Here is a 16,228-nt window from a genome sequence, read left to right as displayed (position 1 = left end):
TGTTCCACAGGCAAGTTCTTTTCCTATTGACCTAGCCCAGCACTAAATAATATAGTGATTTTTTTACAAAGCTGTAAAATACGATTTTAAAAAAGTAAAGATATTTAACAGAAGAAATGTGTTTAGTAAAGAATGATATAATTTGAAATCAGACAGCCTGGGGTCTATAACCCAGTTCTGCCTAATACCATCTAGTGGTATTTGGGAAAACAATTCTGTATTCAGTTTCTTCATGAATAAAAGAAGCATCAGTCTGCTTGCCTTCCTGGACATAAAGACAAAAATAATAGACACTGGGGACTCTAAAGAGAGGAGTGTGAAAGTGCTGGGTGGGGGGAGTGAGGCTGAAAAATTATCTCTTAGGTATAATTATCTATTTAGGTGATGGGTACAGTAGAAGCCTAAACCTCACCATTACACAATATATCTACATGACAAGCCTGTACAGGTCAAATTGTCTCTGTTTGCAGATAACATGATCATATATTTAGAAAACCCCATCGTTTCAGCCCCAAATCTCCTTAAGCTGATAAGCAGCTTCAGCAAAGTCTCCAGATAAAAAAATCAATGTGCCAAAATCACAAGCATTCCTATACACCAATAACAGAGAGCGAAATTATGAGTGAACTCCTATTCACAATTGCTACAAAGAGAATAAAATATCTAAAAGTACACCTTATAAGGGATGTGAAGGACCTCTTCAAGGAGAACTACAAACCACTGCTCCAGAAAATAAGAGAGGACACAAACAAATAGAGAAACATTCCATGCTCATGGATAGGAAGAATCAACATCATGAAAATGGCCATATTGCCCAAAGTAATCTATACATTCAATGCTATCCCCGTCAAGCTACCATTGACTTTCTTCACAGAATTAGGAAAACTACTCTAAATTTCATATGGAACCAAAAAGGAGCATGCATAGCCAAGACAATCCTAAGAAAAAAAAAAAAAAAAAAAAAAAAAAAAAAAACTGGAGGCATCACGCTACCTGACTTCAAACTATACTACAAACTGTACTACAGTAATCAAAACAGCACAGTACTGGTACCAAAACAGATACATAGACCAATGGAACAGAACAGAGGCCTCAGAAATAATGCCACACATCTGCAACAATCTAGTCTTTGACAAACCTGACAAAAACAAGCGATAGGGAAAGGATTCCCTACTTAATAAAAGGAATTGGGAAAACTGGCTATCCATACACAGAAAACTGAAACTGGACCCTTTCCTTACATCTTATACAAAAAATAGCTCAAGATGGAAGAAGAATTAAATGTAAGACTTAAAACATAAAAACCTTAGAGGAAAACCTAGGCAATACCATTCAGGACATAGTCGTGGGCAAAGACTTCCTGACTAAAACACTGAAAGCAATGGCAACAGAAGCCAAAATTGACAAATGGGATGTAATTAAACTAAAGAGCTTCTTCACAGCAAAAGAAACTATCATCCGAGTGAAAAGGCAACCTACAGCATGGGAGAAAAATTTTTGCAATCTATCCATCTGACAAAAGGCTAATACCCAGAATCTACAAATAACTTAAATAAGTTTACAAGAAAAAAACAAACAACCTCATCAAAAAGTGGGAGAAGGATATGAACAGACACTTCTCAAAAGAAGACATTTATGCAGCCAACAAACATGTGAACAAAAGCTCATCATCACTGGTCATTAGAGAAATGCAAATCAAAACCACAGTGTGATACCGTCTCACGCCAGTTAGAATGGTGATCAATAAAAAGTCAGGAAACAACAGATGCTGGAAAGGATGTGGAGAAATAGGAATGCTTTTACACTGTTGATGGGAGTGTAAATTAGTTCCACCATTGTGGAAGACAATGTGGCAATTATTCAAGGATCTAGAACCAGAAATACCATTTGACCCAGCAATCCCATTACTGGGTATATACCCTAAGTATTATAATTCATTCTACTATAAAGACACATACACACACACACGTTTATGGTGGCACTGTTCACAATAGCAAAGATTTGAAACCAACTCAAATGTCCATCAATGACAGAATGGATAAAGAAAATGTGGCACATATATACCATGGAATACTATGCAGCCATAAAAAATGATGAGTTCATGTCCTTTGCAGGGACATGGATAAAGCTGGAAACCATCATTCTCAGCTAACTAACACAGGAACAGAAAACCAAGCACCACATGCTCTCACTGATAAGTGTGAGTTGAACAATGAGACCACATGGACACAGGGAGGAGAACATCACACACTGGGGTCTGTTTGTGGGTAGGGGGGTAGGGGAGGGAAAGCATTAGGAGAAATGCTAAATGTAGATGATGAGTTGGTGGGTGCAGCAAACCACCATGGCAAGTGTATATTTATGTAACAAACCTACAAGTTCTACACATGTACCCCAGAACTTAATGTATAATAAAGAAAATTTTAAAAAAGAATGCCTGCCTTATAGAGTCACTGTGAGGGATAAAGATAATGTACATTATACATTTTGTGATATATATATATATATATATATATTTATTTATTTATATGTATGCATATTATTCAATTCTAATTTCACCTCCCTCCCAAAATGGAAAACTAAGGCAATTATGAAGACAATTTTATAGTATAATTCATATCTTCTCTCTTTCCACTCTAGAAAAAGCATTTTCTAGAAATGTATTTCTTCAAACTAAATACTTGTTTATATTTTGAATTTTTTGATTTTTTAAATTGTAAAAGTTAGTTTTGTATAATATCAGGCAGTATATTTATGTCATTACTACATATTAAAACTATCAGTGAAATACTCTAGCAAATTACACAATTTTTAGCAATAAACTCAGTAAAACATGACTTTCTCAGAAGAAATAATCATGTTGTAGATACTAATAAACACATATATATATCATTTTTAGCTATATACATATATATAGTTCTAAATATATGTAAAGTGCTAAATAGTAAGCTGAATCTCAAGCAATCTGGTATTTCATTTCATTTAATGTCTTCCTTCTTATAATTGACACCTAAGGTGCTAATTTTAAAACCCACTCCTAGCGTGAATATAAGTCAGAGATAGGCCATTAATAATCGGGGTGGGGAAAAAATGAAAGAAATGTGCAAATTACTGTGTAAAATAATAATTTTATAATTTCTTAAGAAAAGACATAGAAATTGATGGGTGTTTCTAATTTTTCAAAGAACAGTGTTACAGTCTCTGAAATAAAATAAGGCCCATTTGCTTATTAAAGTTGTTTTCAAAATAATAAACCATTTGAAAACCAGTTAAAATTGTTTTCTTCATGATTTCCTCTGCAGCAAATAACATTCTTAAATAAATTTACTGGTTATTTTCAGATTAAAGCCTAATTTCTATTTTTCTTCTACTTGTCACACACGTACGCTTTCCTCTTTTACAGTATGAAAGGATCGTGTACCATTATTTTATAAACACTAATGTTCTTAAATGGCAGGAATCTCTATACCACTATAGAGATTGCCAGGATCAAGAGGTGTAATAGTAATCATGACATAGAAATGTTTGGAAAGGCAAATGCAGCTGCTGAAAACCTGCATCACAAACTGCCTGATGATTAGCATTCAATAGGGCCCATAATGAGTTAGCTTTGATATTGCTAGTCATATTTTCTATGACCCACAGCCACAAACACCCTCATATATCAAGTCCACCCCAAAATGATTTGCCCAGAAGAGGTAACAGGAACACTGGTGACTTGTCACTTCTATAGATGATGTTCGTTTTCCCTGAATCAATCAATCCACTTCCATTTGGGCAGTGGATTGTCACTTCACAGGAAACTAGTGTTCCTCACTCCAGGTGTGGGACTAATTCTTTCCTGGAGGGTCTGCAGGAGTAGACTGACTCAGGCTGTTTAATCTATTTAATCTAATCAAATCAGGGCTTGGATGCCTCCCTTTGTCACATCTGATGCCCCCACTCCCATATTAAAAAGGGAATACACAGGCACGAGCCAACCCTCTGGGTCCCTTGATACATCATTAAGTTGTAAAAATGACTTCATCACTCATGACAGAGAGATTACACAGCCCCAGTGGTAGCATATGGCAGCGAGAGCATCACTCTACCAGCTGCCCACCTGACTCTCTCCTTTCTCAAATCATGTCCCTCCCCTCCAGAAGCTGCCTCTGCACTGCAGTAGCAGAATGCTGTAGCAGCAGGAAAAGCCAGAGCTAGTGAGGGGTAAGGGGATTGGAGAATGAAAAAGGAGAGAAAGAGAAACTCATATCATGAAAACACCTGCAAGCCCTTGGAGACCCCTCCCTCCTCAATCTGTCTATACATCTTATCGTAAAGGGTATTTTCTTTTGTCAGGAGAGTGCAGACTTCTCCTGCATTACCCCAGATACCTAACATATAGGACACACAATAGGAAGGCGGCTAGATGTTTGATTGGCAGCTAGATGCATGAGCTAGAGAAAGTCACCTCTGGCCCTAAAAGACTGGATGCTTATAAACCATTTCCACCGGAAAGGGATGGTGGTCCCTTTCATCAGGATTTAAGTTCATAGTCTGAATTATTTTCTCACACATAAGGAAGTCACAAATTATTTCTCACTACAAGGGTTGAGGAACTCCTCCTTGCAATGGATGTTGCAATGGATAGGTAAGTAGAGAGGAAAAAAAATTATATAGACAGACCAACAGTGTGTTTGTGTGTAACTGTGTATATGTGTGTGCGTGTGTGTGATTGTGCTTAGAAATTCATTTCAAATGCTTATTCCAACAAATAAATAAATAACATCCTTATTGTTTTATCTTTCTGAAGAAAAAAGAATAGCACCAGTAAAATTGCTCCTTTCTGGGCTTACCACATGAAGATATTATGTTTAAAATGTCTGTCTTCTTCTCTTTTAGAAAATTACTCTAACAAGAGTTTTTTTATAATTATGCCAGCCAGAATATTTACCTAAAGTTTATAAAATTTTATTTTTATAAATATAAATGTGCACTAGCAAATTTTAAAACCAAGCTTTTGGATTTGCTCACTTTTAAGTATAAATTACTTTCTATTTTATACAGCATATAAATTGAGTTGCATCAGTCAAAACCCCAAGGATAAATCCCTTTGTTTTTGCAGACCAAAGTCTAACCTACAGCCAGTCATGTTCAAATCTCTGGAATCTTAGTTCTAAGAGCCCAAACTGCCAAAGTGTCTGAGTGGCAGAAAAAGTTATAAATGCCATGTTTTCTGGTGTAGAATATCACATTCTTTGTTTTAGTCATTCTCAAGTGTGAAGCTTGCCTTTTGCAGAGAAAAGGGCTGGATCGCCTATGTTGCAGCCAAACAGCTTGGGAGCCAGTACACACACACAAAATATACAATATGTTTCTCCTGCCAAAATAAAATCTAAGGATCCCTTGGGCCAGCTAAAGGCTTCTCTCTCTAATTCGTGGAATTCTTCCCTGGATTTGGGGCATGATAGATTGTAATCATTCATTCTGATAGCAGAAGGCTCAACCTACTGCTGAAAGCTAACTTTGCAAGGAAGCACATAGCATCAGACAGAGATGTTCAATTTCATTGTAGAGGTACCTTGCCATCATATATTACCAGACACCTGAGTTCTAGTCACAATCCCTTTGTGACCTCAGATAAATCACTATTCCCTCATTCTCTATTTCATTTCCTGCTCTGTAAAATGAAAGGGCTGGATTAGATGAGCTCTGTCCACCAATAATATGGGTTCTTTCTGTTATAGGGGGTTCACTCTATGCTGCAACCAAGGGTGATCCTAAGTGTCTTATTCAAATAAAGAAGTATTTTTCCTTAGAAAAAGCCAAGTTAGAAATTAAAGAAATACCTGAAAAGACAAAAATACAGGATTACTGTAGGGGAAGATAAACTATAACTCTGAATACAGAAGGCTAACCTAAAGCTTAAATGGATTTCTCTAAGTGTATTTATGCTTGGCTAGAATTCAAAGACTGCCTACACTGAATTACTAGCACTTTATACACTTGGCTAAAAATATTTTTTAGGACAGCTCTTTAAAAGCCTTCAAGTAATATTTATGGAATTTTTACTGAACAATAATTTCAATTTGAATAATGTACATGGGAAAACAATTTTAAATGTAGAAATGTGACTCATGAAAAGAGGCATTTTTATCACATTGGAAATAAACCATTTGAATTACTAATGTTTAAGGTAAATTTAGACAAAAATAAACTGAATAGTCACAGAAGTTTTAATAAATATCATTTATTATTTTTTAAATAATAAATGATAGCCAGCAATTACCTGGTTCCAGGCGCTTCGAAAACCTTTACATATATTTAGCTGTTACAACCCATATGAGGTAGGTACTTTAATTAGCCCTCTTTTACAGAAATACTGAGGTGGGTTAAATACCAATGTATATTATTCAGTTACTAAATAACACATTCGAGAGCCTGTACCTACAGTTTGGCTTTATAGCCTAAATCTTACTGCTGGCTTTTGTTTGTTTGTTTGCTTTTCCCAAACGCCTTGTTGTGATATTTATTTCATTTATTCAACAAATACGCATCATGAGTCAGGTACTCTCTGAGATTCTGGTAATACAACAGCAAAAAAAAAAAAAAACATGGGCAAAACTACCATCACTCGGGGAGCTTGCATTTTGTGGTAGAACGGAAGATGTTAGACAAACAGATAAATAAATAAAATATTGGTATGACAGGTGGTGATAAGTAGTATGTAAAAAATTAAAATTAAAGCAGCATTGAGAAATCTAGAGGAAAGGATCAGGGTATTAAAAATATTAAATAGAGTTTAAATAATATCACCACCTAAATAAAGGCAAAAACAGTTTTTGTGATAGAGTGCTATACATTAAAGATATAAGGTTCATCAAACTCCCTTTGCTGTATCTGATCTTCCATGGTAACGTCTTTTCCAAAAAAATTACATATTTATATATTTCATATTTATACTTTTACATATTTCATATATATACTTTTATATATTTCACATATGCATGTTATTTATGCTATTAAACATTTCAAGTACCTCAGAGCAATTTAAATACAGGGTAAAACCAGTCCTTAGAAATTTCATATTTGTAAACACATGGATTACTATAAGTCCATATCCTGTATTATTTAAAGACAAAAATAATTTGCACTCCCCACATATTTTTATTACTATATTAATACGTTCTCATCTTAAAACATTAAATATTTTGTAAGAAATCCTCCTTTGACACCCCGCCCCCCCCCACACAAAGGCCTTTCCTGGTGGAGACTAAATTCTCCCACCCATAATGTGCAATAGCTCTTTAAGGGAAGACAAAGGAAAAAGTGATGCAAGAGCCCTCCCTCCTCTGAGACTGGATATGCTCCCCCACTGACTCTTCCAACTCCTCCTCTCCATGATCAGGAAAGTACATGTACTTAGAATCTGACTGGTATAAGAACCAAGAGTCTGCATTGTGACCAAGAGTGGGGCTCTCTTTGCTTAATCAATAAAATGAAGAAGCCAAGTAGTTGTTCTTTGTTTTTCATTGAGAAATTTGCCAGGAGGTGTAGCCAGAAGTCTTTCTCTCTTGAGACTCTGTCTCCACACACCTCAGTTTTTCTTCCTCAGTTCCACCCACAACAGTGATGGCAAACACTTTCCAAAATAAGCCTCCTTTGCACTGGAGGGAAAGGAATCTGTCCCCAATCTCCTACCCAAGGGAAATCTCATTCTACTATTAAGTGATCAATATAGACAAGCTGATTTGAATGGGTACACGATGCTTATAAGTGAAAGATTGGTCTTGCTGCTTTGTTTTTACTGTTTTTGAAAAAGAGATCGTAATAAGAATATCTTTCAAACAACTTATAAAAATCTCTCATTTTATATTTATTAAAAGCCTTCTAAGGTAAAATTTTATGTAGCATTTGTATTACAAGTTGGACATTTACCATGTTAATAGTAGGGATATCAAGATGATTAAATTATTTGTTGTTTTTATGATTTTTAAATTAATATGCAATACTGTTATAATCTCAAAAGAAAATATTATACATGTTTAAAAACCATTTTCACGCAAGGCTTCAATTACATTTTGCAATGTTTTGCTATATTTTAAAAATGAAGCAAATATGTCAGAATCTTCAGGCATGATAAGCAAGTTGATCTATATAATTTTCTATAGGGCCATGATATTTTACAATACATTTTTAATTTTCTGAGTCTCATAGAACATAGCATATTATATATGAAAACATTAAGCCCTCTCTCTTGAATACCCATTTAATGGCAAGATTAAATTTGGATCCAAATAAGAATTCCAGAATTTAAAACTTTTTCTCTATGAAACTTAGCTGGGCATGATGGTGCATGCCTGTAGTCCCAGCTACTGGGGAAACTGAGGCAGCAAAATCACTTGAACCCAGAGGCCAAGGTTGCAGTGAGCCGAGATGGCGCCATTGCACTCCAGCCTGGGAGAGGAAGCCAGACTCCGTCTCAAAAAAAAAAAAAAAAAATTTTATTAATTTTCTTTGAGGAAAATCTGCCAAATAAATTAGAACCTGAGTCAGTTAGAACCTGAGTCAGCATCACTGTTTTCATTGCTAAACGTGTCACAGATATTCATGAGTTTGCAGTTTTTAAATCAGAAAAACCAGTTACTGACCTCCTAGTGTTACAGAGGAAAAGCTGGAGCATCCCTGGTGGTTTTTCCTGGCAGACAAATGCTAGCATTTTCATATTTGGCAAGGTGAATATTTTGACTCCGAAAATAACCTTAAAGTCACCACCATTATATTTTCATTTGACATCATATTAAGTTCTTGTATCATTTTTGCTTTTTGGTGAATTGTTGAATATTTCCCCCCCTGCAGTGCAAACATTTCATGCATGTATGTTTGGAGTATCTTTCTAAATACGTTGCTTTATTTTAGGAAATACTTTTTAGGAAAACAAACAAACAAAAAAGGAGTGAAGACTGTATATATTGGGGATCTGAAAATCAAAAAAAATGTAACGTGTTCATTATCAATAATATTTAACAGAATATTTAATGTTTTGTCTAATATCAATGTTTTCTTTATCACATCTATAAAAAAGAGTTCTCTACATAGTGAGTTTCATCAAGTGTCCATCAGCAGATGAATGGATAAAAATAATGTGCTACATATAAGCAATAAATTGATTTTTTAAAGGAATTATTGTCTACTACTTGGTCTTAGTGTCGACCATCCGTGTTGTCAAGTAAAGACAATACTCGAAAGGCATTATTCCTAATGTATGGCACTCTCCTCTCGACGTTTTAAAACACTGTCCCCAAATCCTCACTCTAGAGATTCTTAAGCCAAAAATACATTTCCAAGAATTCCTCCCCAGGCTCTGAGGACTCTGAGAAGCTTTGGGCAGAAAAGACACCGCTAGTGAAAGGGATTGTAATTGACAAAAGCCCCCGGATGGGGCCTGAGAGATGAGCTGTGCCCAAATTACAAAGGGCTAAGTTGCATATGACCATGATTATGGAGGTGACAAGTTCTAGTCTTCTTTCGTTAAAATATGACTTTTGAGTGTAGGAAGAGAAGTGAAGTTTTAGGTACAAGATCTGAATAAAGACTGGAAATCTTTATTCGCGGTATCTAAGCAGAAAGAACAGGAAGAGATGGTGCTTGTGTTCTATGTCGGCTCAACAATTCAGATGTAAAGAACATTTAGTTTTGTTTCTCAGTATACACACAATGAAGCAAAGGAAACTGCCCCTCACCCTCTGGTGGACAGGCCGTCACCCTCGACACCCCATCCCATCAGTCCTTACGTCTTTTGCTTTAGGGGTGTCTCTGCAGGTTTTGCTGGTGGCGCTTCTGGGAACTGGCGCTAGGACCTTGGTTGTGGACTCCACAGAGAGGCCGGAGGCCACTGAAAGCAGCTGAGGGCTCCCCAACCTCCGCCTCTGCGCAGTTCATTAACAGGTGGAATTGCCTCCCTTGTGCCAGCCCCTCTAGAAACAAATCCTTTAGACCCAGAGCACCATCTGGGCAGGGTCGGGGCAGACCCTCGGGGAGCCTGGGCGCCCGCGGGGAGTGCAGGGGAGAGCGCAGCATCTGCCGCCGACCACCCCTTTGTGCACACTGCCGCACTTTCCCTGCTCTGCCTGCTCCCCGCCTGCCCTCAGCTCCCGTCAGGCCAAAAGGCACGTCGATCATTTCTCCGAAAGCCGGTTCAGCCACTGCAGAGGGAAGGAGGCCGCGTGCGCCAGTCCCAGAGAGCCTACATCCATTTAGGCGACTAATTCTGGAAGGAGTCACCAGCAGCTCCAGCCCTAAGACGGAGTGTCAAGGGACTAGAAGATCTCTCCCGGGAGCCCTCAAACCCCCTGGGGCTGTCGTCTCTGCTCCCAGCTTCTGCCGCCCCTTCGGAGGGAACCAACACCACTCCCCGAGCCCCAGTCCCTCCTGGCGCTTTACCTGTTGGCTGCCAGCCGAGATGCGATGTAGCCTCCCGGAATCTGGGTGATGATGTAGCCCCAAAAGAAGGAACCGTGGATCATCCCCACGGTTTCCGGGTCCCAGTTGAATTTGGCTTTCTATGGGGGGTAGGAAAAAAAGGGGTGAAGGGAAAGAGTAGATAGAGTCAGTGCCAAAGGCTCACTTTCAGTGGTTCACAAGCCAAACAGCCCCCAGTGCTTGGACACTTCACGCATTCTGGGGATAAGGGTGGCTTCATTTTCGTTTCCTAACAAAATTGCCTCTTGCAACGGAAAAACCTTGCTCATTAACGAAATATATTGTGATTAACAGTGAGACCGGGAGCACTGGCTTTCCTCCTCGACTGCTGGTAGGCAGATCGGATCCTCTGAATGAACTAGGAATCTAGAGGGCCCCAGTCTTGGAAATTCGAACTCCCCATGAAGAGATTTGTTAGCCAGATGGAGACTCCTGGCAGGGATCCACTTAACGGATCCGGCCAATGCGAATGCAGTAGTGTAGTGACTTTAAGAACGGAATCCAACCCTGGAGACATAAATAGGGAAGTTCTGGGAAAGGAAGGTGGGGAGCGAAGGATGAAAGGTGCAGGGCTCAGAGTGGCCAGGAGAAAGGGTGTCCTCACAAATGGAGACGGATATGGGCCTGAAGGGTTTGGAGTCATCCGTGAATTGGGGGGAGTAAAGGGAGTGGGAGGCATTGCTCAGGGGTTGCAATAAAATGGGGCAGGGGTATTTCTGAAGGTAGAGGTCCAATTCTGCCCTGGTCAGCCTGGGTGACTCCCCAAGGGAGCCTCAAAGTAAACTGGGGCGCAAATATTAAGTTCCGAAAGATAGGAGTGTACTTTTCCTGTCAGGTAACTGGGAACCCGTTTTCTCCTTCGAATAATATTTTGACACACAGCGGACTTTTTCAAGGTCTCCCGGATTCCAAGATCCTTCCCCAGTTTCTTCTCTCAATTCCTGCTTTGTCTCCTCTACCGCAGCTGGAGTTTCTAAGTAGGGACCCAGGGGTTCTGTGACCTTGACGTGACCCTCCCCTCTCTGAGCTCGATTCCCTGCCACCCTGGGACCCTCCAGCGTTGCAGCTCCTCCTGTGGAGACATAAACCTTCCGATAGACTCCTCAGCCAAACCTGCTAATATGGACACAGCTGATTTTATTTGTTTTCTAGTTTGTTTCATTTTGATTATTAAGAATGTTTCGGAGGGACCGAATAAAGTCCCGGGAAAACTATAATTAATATGCTACACTATTCATTCAAATAAAACAAATACATTTCTATTTAGATTTAGTGGATATTGCCAGTCACCAACAGTTCACAAAGCCTAGTGAGCTAGACGCTCTTTTCCACTTTGCAGATGGGGAAGGGAAGGCCTGGACCGCAGAGCGAAAAAGGAGGTGATAACACTATTGGAGTCCATTCTAGAAGGGCAGAGCTAGAGAGGAACTTAGGGAGCATCCAAGCCTTCCTTTCCATTGAGGGGGGAAATGGGGCTCAAACAGGAGATGCAGCTTTGCAAGCCCACATGGCTGAAGGGCGGGAGCCAGGGTGGCCACCCGTTGCCCACCTCCTTGATGACCTTGCCCCCGCGGTGGATGGTGCTGTTGTTGACCATGTCCACGATGGCCACGCCCAGGTTGCAGCGGATGCCGAAGGAGATGCAGAAGCCCAGGCCGCTCATGATGGCGATGATGTAGCGGCGCGGCAGACCAAAGCACGTGCAGTCGCACAGCGGCGCCTTCCTCTCAGGCACCTCTAGGGGCTTCCCATCTTCTGTCAGCTCGATAGTCTCCCCGGTGTCTTGCTTCTTCTCCAGCACCCTGCGCGGCAGAGCAGGGGCCAGTCAAGGACGTGCGTGGCAGCTCAGGCACCCCTGACTCTGACCCATTCCCATATTTCAGGATCCATAGGGGTTGGGAGGAGGGCCGTCGACCTCAGCCCTCCCTCAGGGATTAGGCTGGTGGCATGACACCAAACTGCAAGACTTCCCAGGCTCTCACGCATTCTGCCCTTGCTCCTCGCCTCAGAGGCAGCGTCCCTTCAACTTTAACACCTTTAGGCCTAAGGCAGCGAGTCCCCATCTCGGGATCCACCTCTGAAAGCTTTGATTCAGAAACACGGGCTGCTTGGGTCTAACTTTCTTGCAGGGTCTGCATTTTGTGAGGACAGGGGTTACCAGAGCCTCCTCCGCACCTGTGTAGGCGCCTCCCCTGCCGACCTGCGCTCCCCAGGGCTTTCCCCTGGCTACCCTGTGCTCCTGCAATCCAGCGCCCGAGGGCTGCTCCGCTGCAGGCGGGCCCAACCAGAGAGCCTTTTCCACCCGTGCTGCCTTTTCCGTTTTTGGCAAGCGGAAGCTTTGCAGGTTGAGGATGCTAGTATTCCAAACCCCCTCCCCACCCCACCCCCAGCTGAGCCTGGGGCACCCCTGAGACTAAGGCCTCTCTAGGCCATTGCCTGTGCCTGAAGAGAAGGCCTGAGAACTCTCGCTGAGAGTGTCAAACACTCTCCTTCCCCTTCATCCCGCCCCCAGGGCTCTGGTTCAATGCTTAACCCCGTTACACCTCATACTATTTTTTTTTTCTTTTTACTCGAGTTGGAGACAAAGACCTCCACAGCATATGGGCGACACCTAAGCTTCCTACTGACAGAACATGAATAATTAATTATTCACAATCTTGCGTCATTACTATCTCTCTTACAAACACCGAAAAATGTCAAGAGTCCATTTCCCGAGACACAAAATGTGACTCCCAGATATACAAACGAGTCCCCAAATCAACTTTTGTAAGATATTCCACATCAAAGTGGAAGATCTCATGTAAAAATTTGTTTTTGCATAGTGTTTCATAAGATTTCACCCATTTGAATCAATTCATTTCTGGCTTTTGTCCTTGGGAGAAGGGCCAAACGGAAAGGGGAACGCGGAGAAAAGGAATGATTTCACTAAAAGGTGGTGGTGTTCTAGTCTACAACATGTTCATGAAATTTCTATTAACAAAAACCAAACAAACAAACAAAAGGAATGCATACGGTAACATCTCTGTATGGAGCCCCTTGGGATTGATACTTTTGATATTTAAACAAAAAGCCTCTCCGTTTACAATTCGCAAATATTTTTCCAAACTACCATGTAATTTTGACCTGTGCCGTTTTGAATGCTATGTGCACACCCAATTGTTTTACCACACAAGGGTGAAGCAAGTGAAAATTTTAATTTAATTTCAAATACGCATAGCTTGGGATATTGCTGTCAAGTAGTTTGAGGCTACCAGAAAAAAATGTCAGACTTCCGAATTCTATAAAATAGTACCTGGACAATAGGACTTAAAGGTATTTGTGGCTAGGTTAATGTTTATTCTTAAAGTCTGATCATAATGTTAGAAAACATTGCAGTTTATTTTCACTGGGAGAAAAAAATCAGCTGATGTGTTTTTTCTTTCTCTCTTTCTTTTCTTTCTTTCTTTCTTTCTTTTTTTTTTTTTTTTTGCATTGGCTTTGTGTGCCCAAATATACAACGTTGAACTCTGCACAGGATGGCAGTTGTACCGGGAAAGAACAGCCCTTTACAGGGTAGCTGTGGGACTGCAGGGCCCTTGCAGTATCTACTGCCGCATAGGTGCATAATCGTGCCTACATAAAGCCCGCCAAACCTAAAAAGATTTGGAAAATTTGGGAGTGGTTTGGTCATTTTCCTTATATTTCTCATGCATTTACAGAGACCTCAATTTCCCAAATATTAAAATTAATGCTCCTTTGGAATTGTTTTTTCTTTTATGTCTTCCCTGTCTTCTTTATTTTGCTCTAATTATTTTTAAAAAGCTGTATCCATGTAGCATACCTGAAATGATTTAAAGTTTTGCAGATTGTAGCATAATTAGTATAGTGACTACAGAAGGATTAAAAAATTAAATCATTTCTAGGACTTTCAAAGCAATGTTGCTTGTTATTTTTATGGCTGTTCTTCCGGGCATTGTGACATTTCCTATGCAAGAAATAGACTCTAGGAGACTGAAAATAATTAAAAATGCATATACATTGTTTCAGGCTCAGAGAAAGGAATTGCTTCAACTATCAATTATTGATATATTTTGATGCTTCTTTATTCAATAGAGAAGAAAGATTCCACTAGGGGATTCTCTACTATGCTTTTGAAGCTGAGATCTCTCTCTCTTACTTGTATGTATATATATTAAAACCATTATTCTTTGGAATTTCTTGGCTAATTTTCAGAGGGTTGTGCTTTATATTCGTTTGTCTGCATCAAAGGAGTTTAATTCGGGTTATATATAAGCACTAAAAGAATGACTGTTTGAGCAGGTGCTGGTCATTTCTAAATTGTAAAGAAGATAAATCCTATGTAGTAAAGAATAAAACTCTGCAGATACCAAAATTACACACACACACACACACACACACACACACACACACCAGACAGGTTCATTTAGTGCAACATTCCTGCATTAATAAGCAGGTTTCCAGAGCACCCCTGCTCCAAGCAATGGGCAACAAAAAGACTTTCCGATCATATTACAATGTTCCTGAGCCACCATGGTTTGCGGAAATGGCCCTGCAGGTTTTTTCATGCTGAGCCCCAGGTAAGCAAGGATTTGCTTTGTCTTACCTGTAGATCTGGCCGAGGGATTTTCCAGCAAAATTCTTTAGCCCCTCTTTTCCTGGGGCCAAAATCCTTTGTTTTACCGATTCCATTCTTTCAAAGACTGTTGTCAGCTCTTGCCAGATTTAAACAGTGATTGCTAGGAAAGGCGAGGATTGCGCATGCTGCCTTAATCTCTTAAGGCAGTTGTGGGCTTTTCCTTCTTAGCAGAATGGTAGTGGCTTGCCTCCAGCAAGAGTGAGAGTGAGAGAAGGGAGGGAGAGTGAGAATGAGAATACAACAGAATAGCTGCATGCAACCCACGGGTTTCCTAATAGGAGAGTTGGTAGACACAATCAGAAAGTCTCATTGGAAGGGGAGGATCCGGTGGCAAAGGGTGCAAGCAGTGCCATGGTATTTGGGTAGATGCGGTTGAGTCCTTGTCCTGGAAGTCGGTCAGCTGAAAAACAATGCAAATTCCCGGTTTTGAAGACTTACTGCTCTCAAGTCTGCTGGCTTTTAAACGGAGAGGCCGGAATATCACAGAACCCTTGGGTAACAGCAAAGTCAAAAGAATAGTACTTTTAAAAATGGTGTATTTGCTGTAAAGAGCAGAGCATATTCAAAACTCATGGTAGCACCTCAGGTCTCAGGTGAGCAGTGCTGCTATTAGTTTTTCCTCTTTGCCCATGATCTCCTCCCATCACGCCAGCGTAACTGTGCTCTGCGGTAGAGTCAAATTAAGATGGAGAAGGCTTGCTGCTCTTTGAGGACGTGAGTAAATAAAAGATACACAGTTCTGATTTGGGCAGCGTCAGGCAAGATTTTTTTTCAGCGGCTGACAGCACCCGTCTGGGCGGGTCTCGATAGAATGGTTCAGCACCACGGACAGAGTAAGTTTCAGGAAAAGGGGACGCTTCTTTTGGCTAGCTAGGTTGCCAACTTTCTAGGGGGGCTGGGCGGATCTCCCTGACCAAGGACCATACTGGGGCTCTTCAGGAATGGATGCTATGGAAACCATGTGGGAAGATGTCATCATCTCCAGAGTTTGCAGGGAGAATGGTGCATTTAACTCTGCTAGGGAAGACAACTTTATTAAAAATTGACAAGTTACTTCCAGTTTGCTACATTTTGTCCAGCACACTGATGCCAATATTGCAGGGAAGAAAGATTTCAACATATTTCACTTAT

General features: G+C 40.3%; 1 protein-coding gene across 1 annotated transcript in view; it reads right to left on the bottom strand.

Moving 5' to 3' along the window:
- Positions 1–16,016, bottom strand: part of SLC17A6 (solute carrier family 17 member 6) — a 43,975-nt gene extending 27,959 nt beyond the window's left edge. Inside the window, exons 1-3 of the mRNA XM_032240995.1 lie at positions 15,065–16,016; positions 12,011–12,263; positions 10,423–10,541 (exon numbers count right to left, since the gene is read on the bottom strand). Coding sequence (XP_032096886.1) covers positions 10,423–10,541; positions 12,011–12,263; positions 15,065–15,150 — 458 coding nt within the window. The 5' untranslated portion in view covers positions 15,151–16,016. The remainder of the gene's footprint in view (positions 1–10,422; positions 10,542–12,010; positions 12,264–15,064) is intronic.
- Between the last annotated feature and the right edge of the window lie 212 nt (positions 16,017–16,228).

The sequence above is a fragment of the Sapajus apella genome, unplaced genomic scaffold (assembly GCF_009761245.1).
Source record: "Sapajus apella isolate SASKATOON/1434 unplaced genomic scaffold, GSC_monkey_1.0 scaffold47, whole genome shotgun sequence".
Classification (NCBI taxonomy): domain Eukaryota; kingdom Metazoa; phylum Chordata; class Mammalia; order Primates; family Cebidae; genus Sapajus; species Sapajus apella.
The sequence above is the reverse complement of the archived record's forward strand: the minus strand, read 5'-3'. Positions and strand labels throughout refer to the sequence as shown.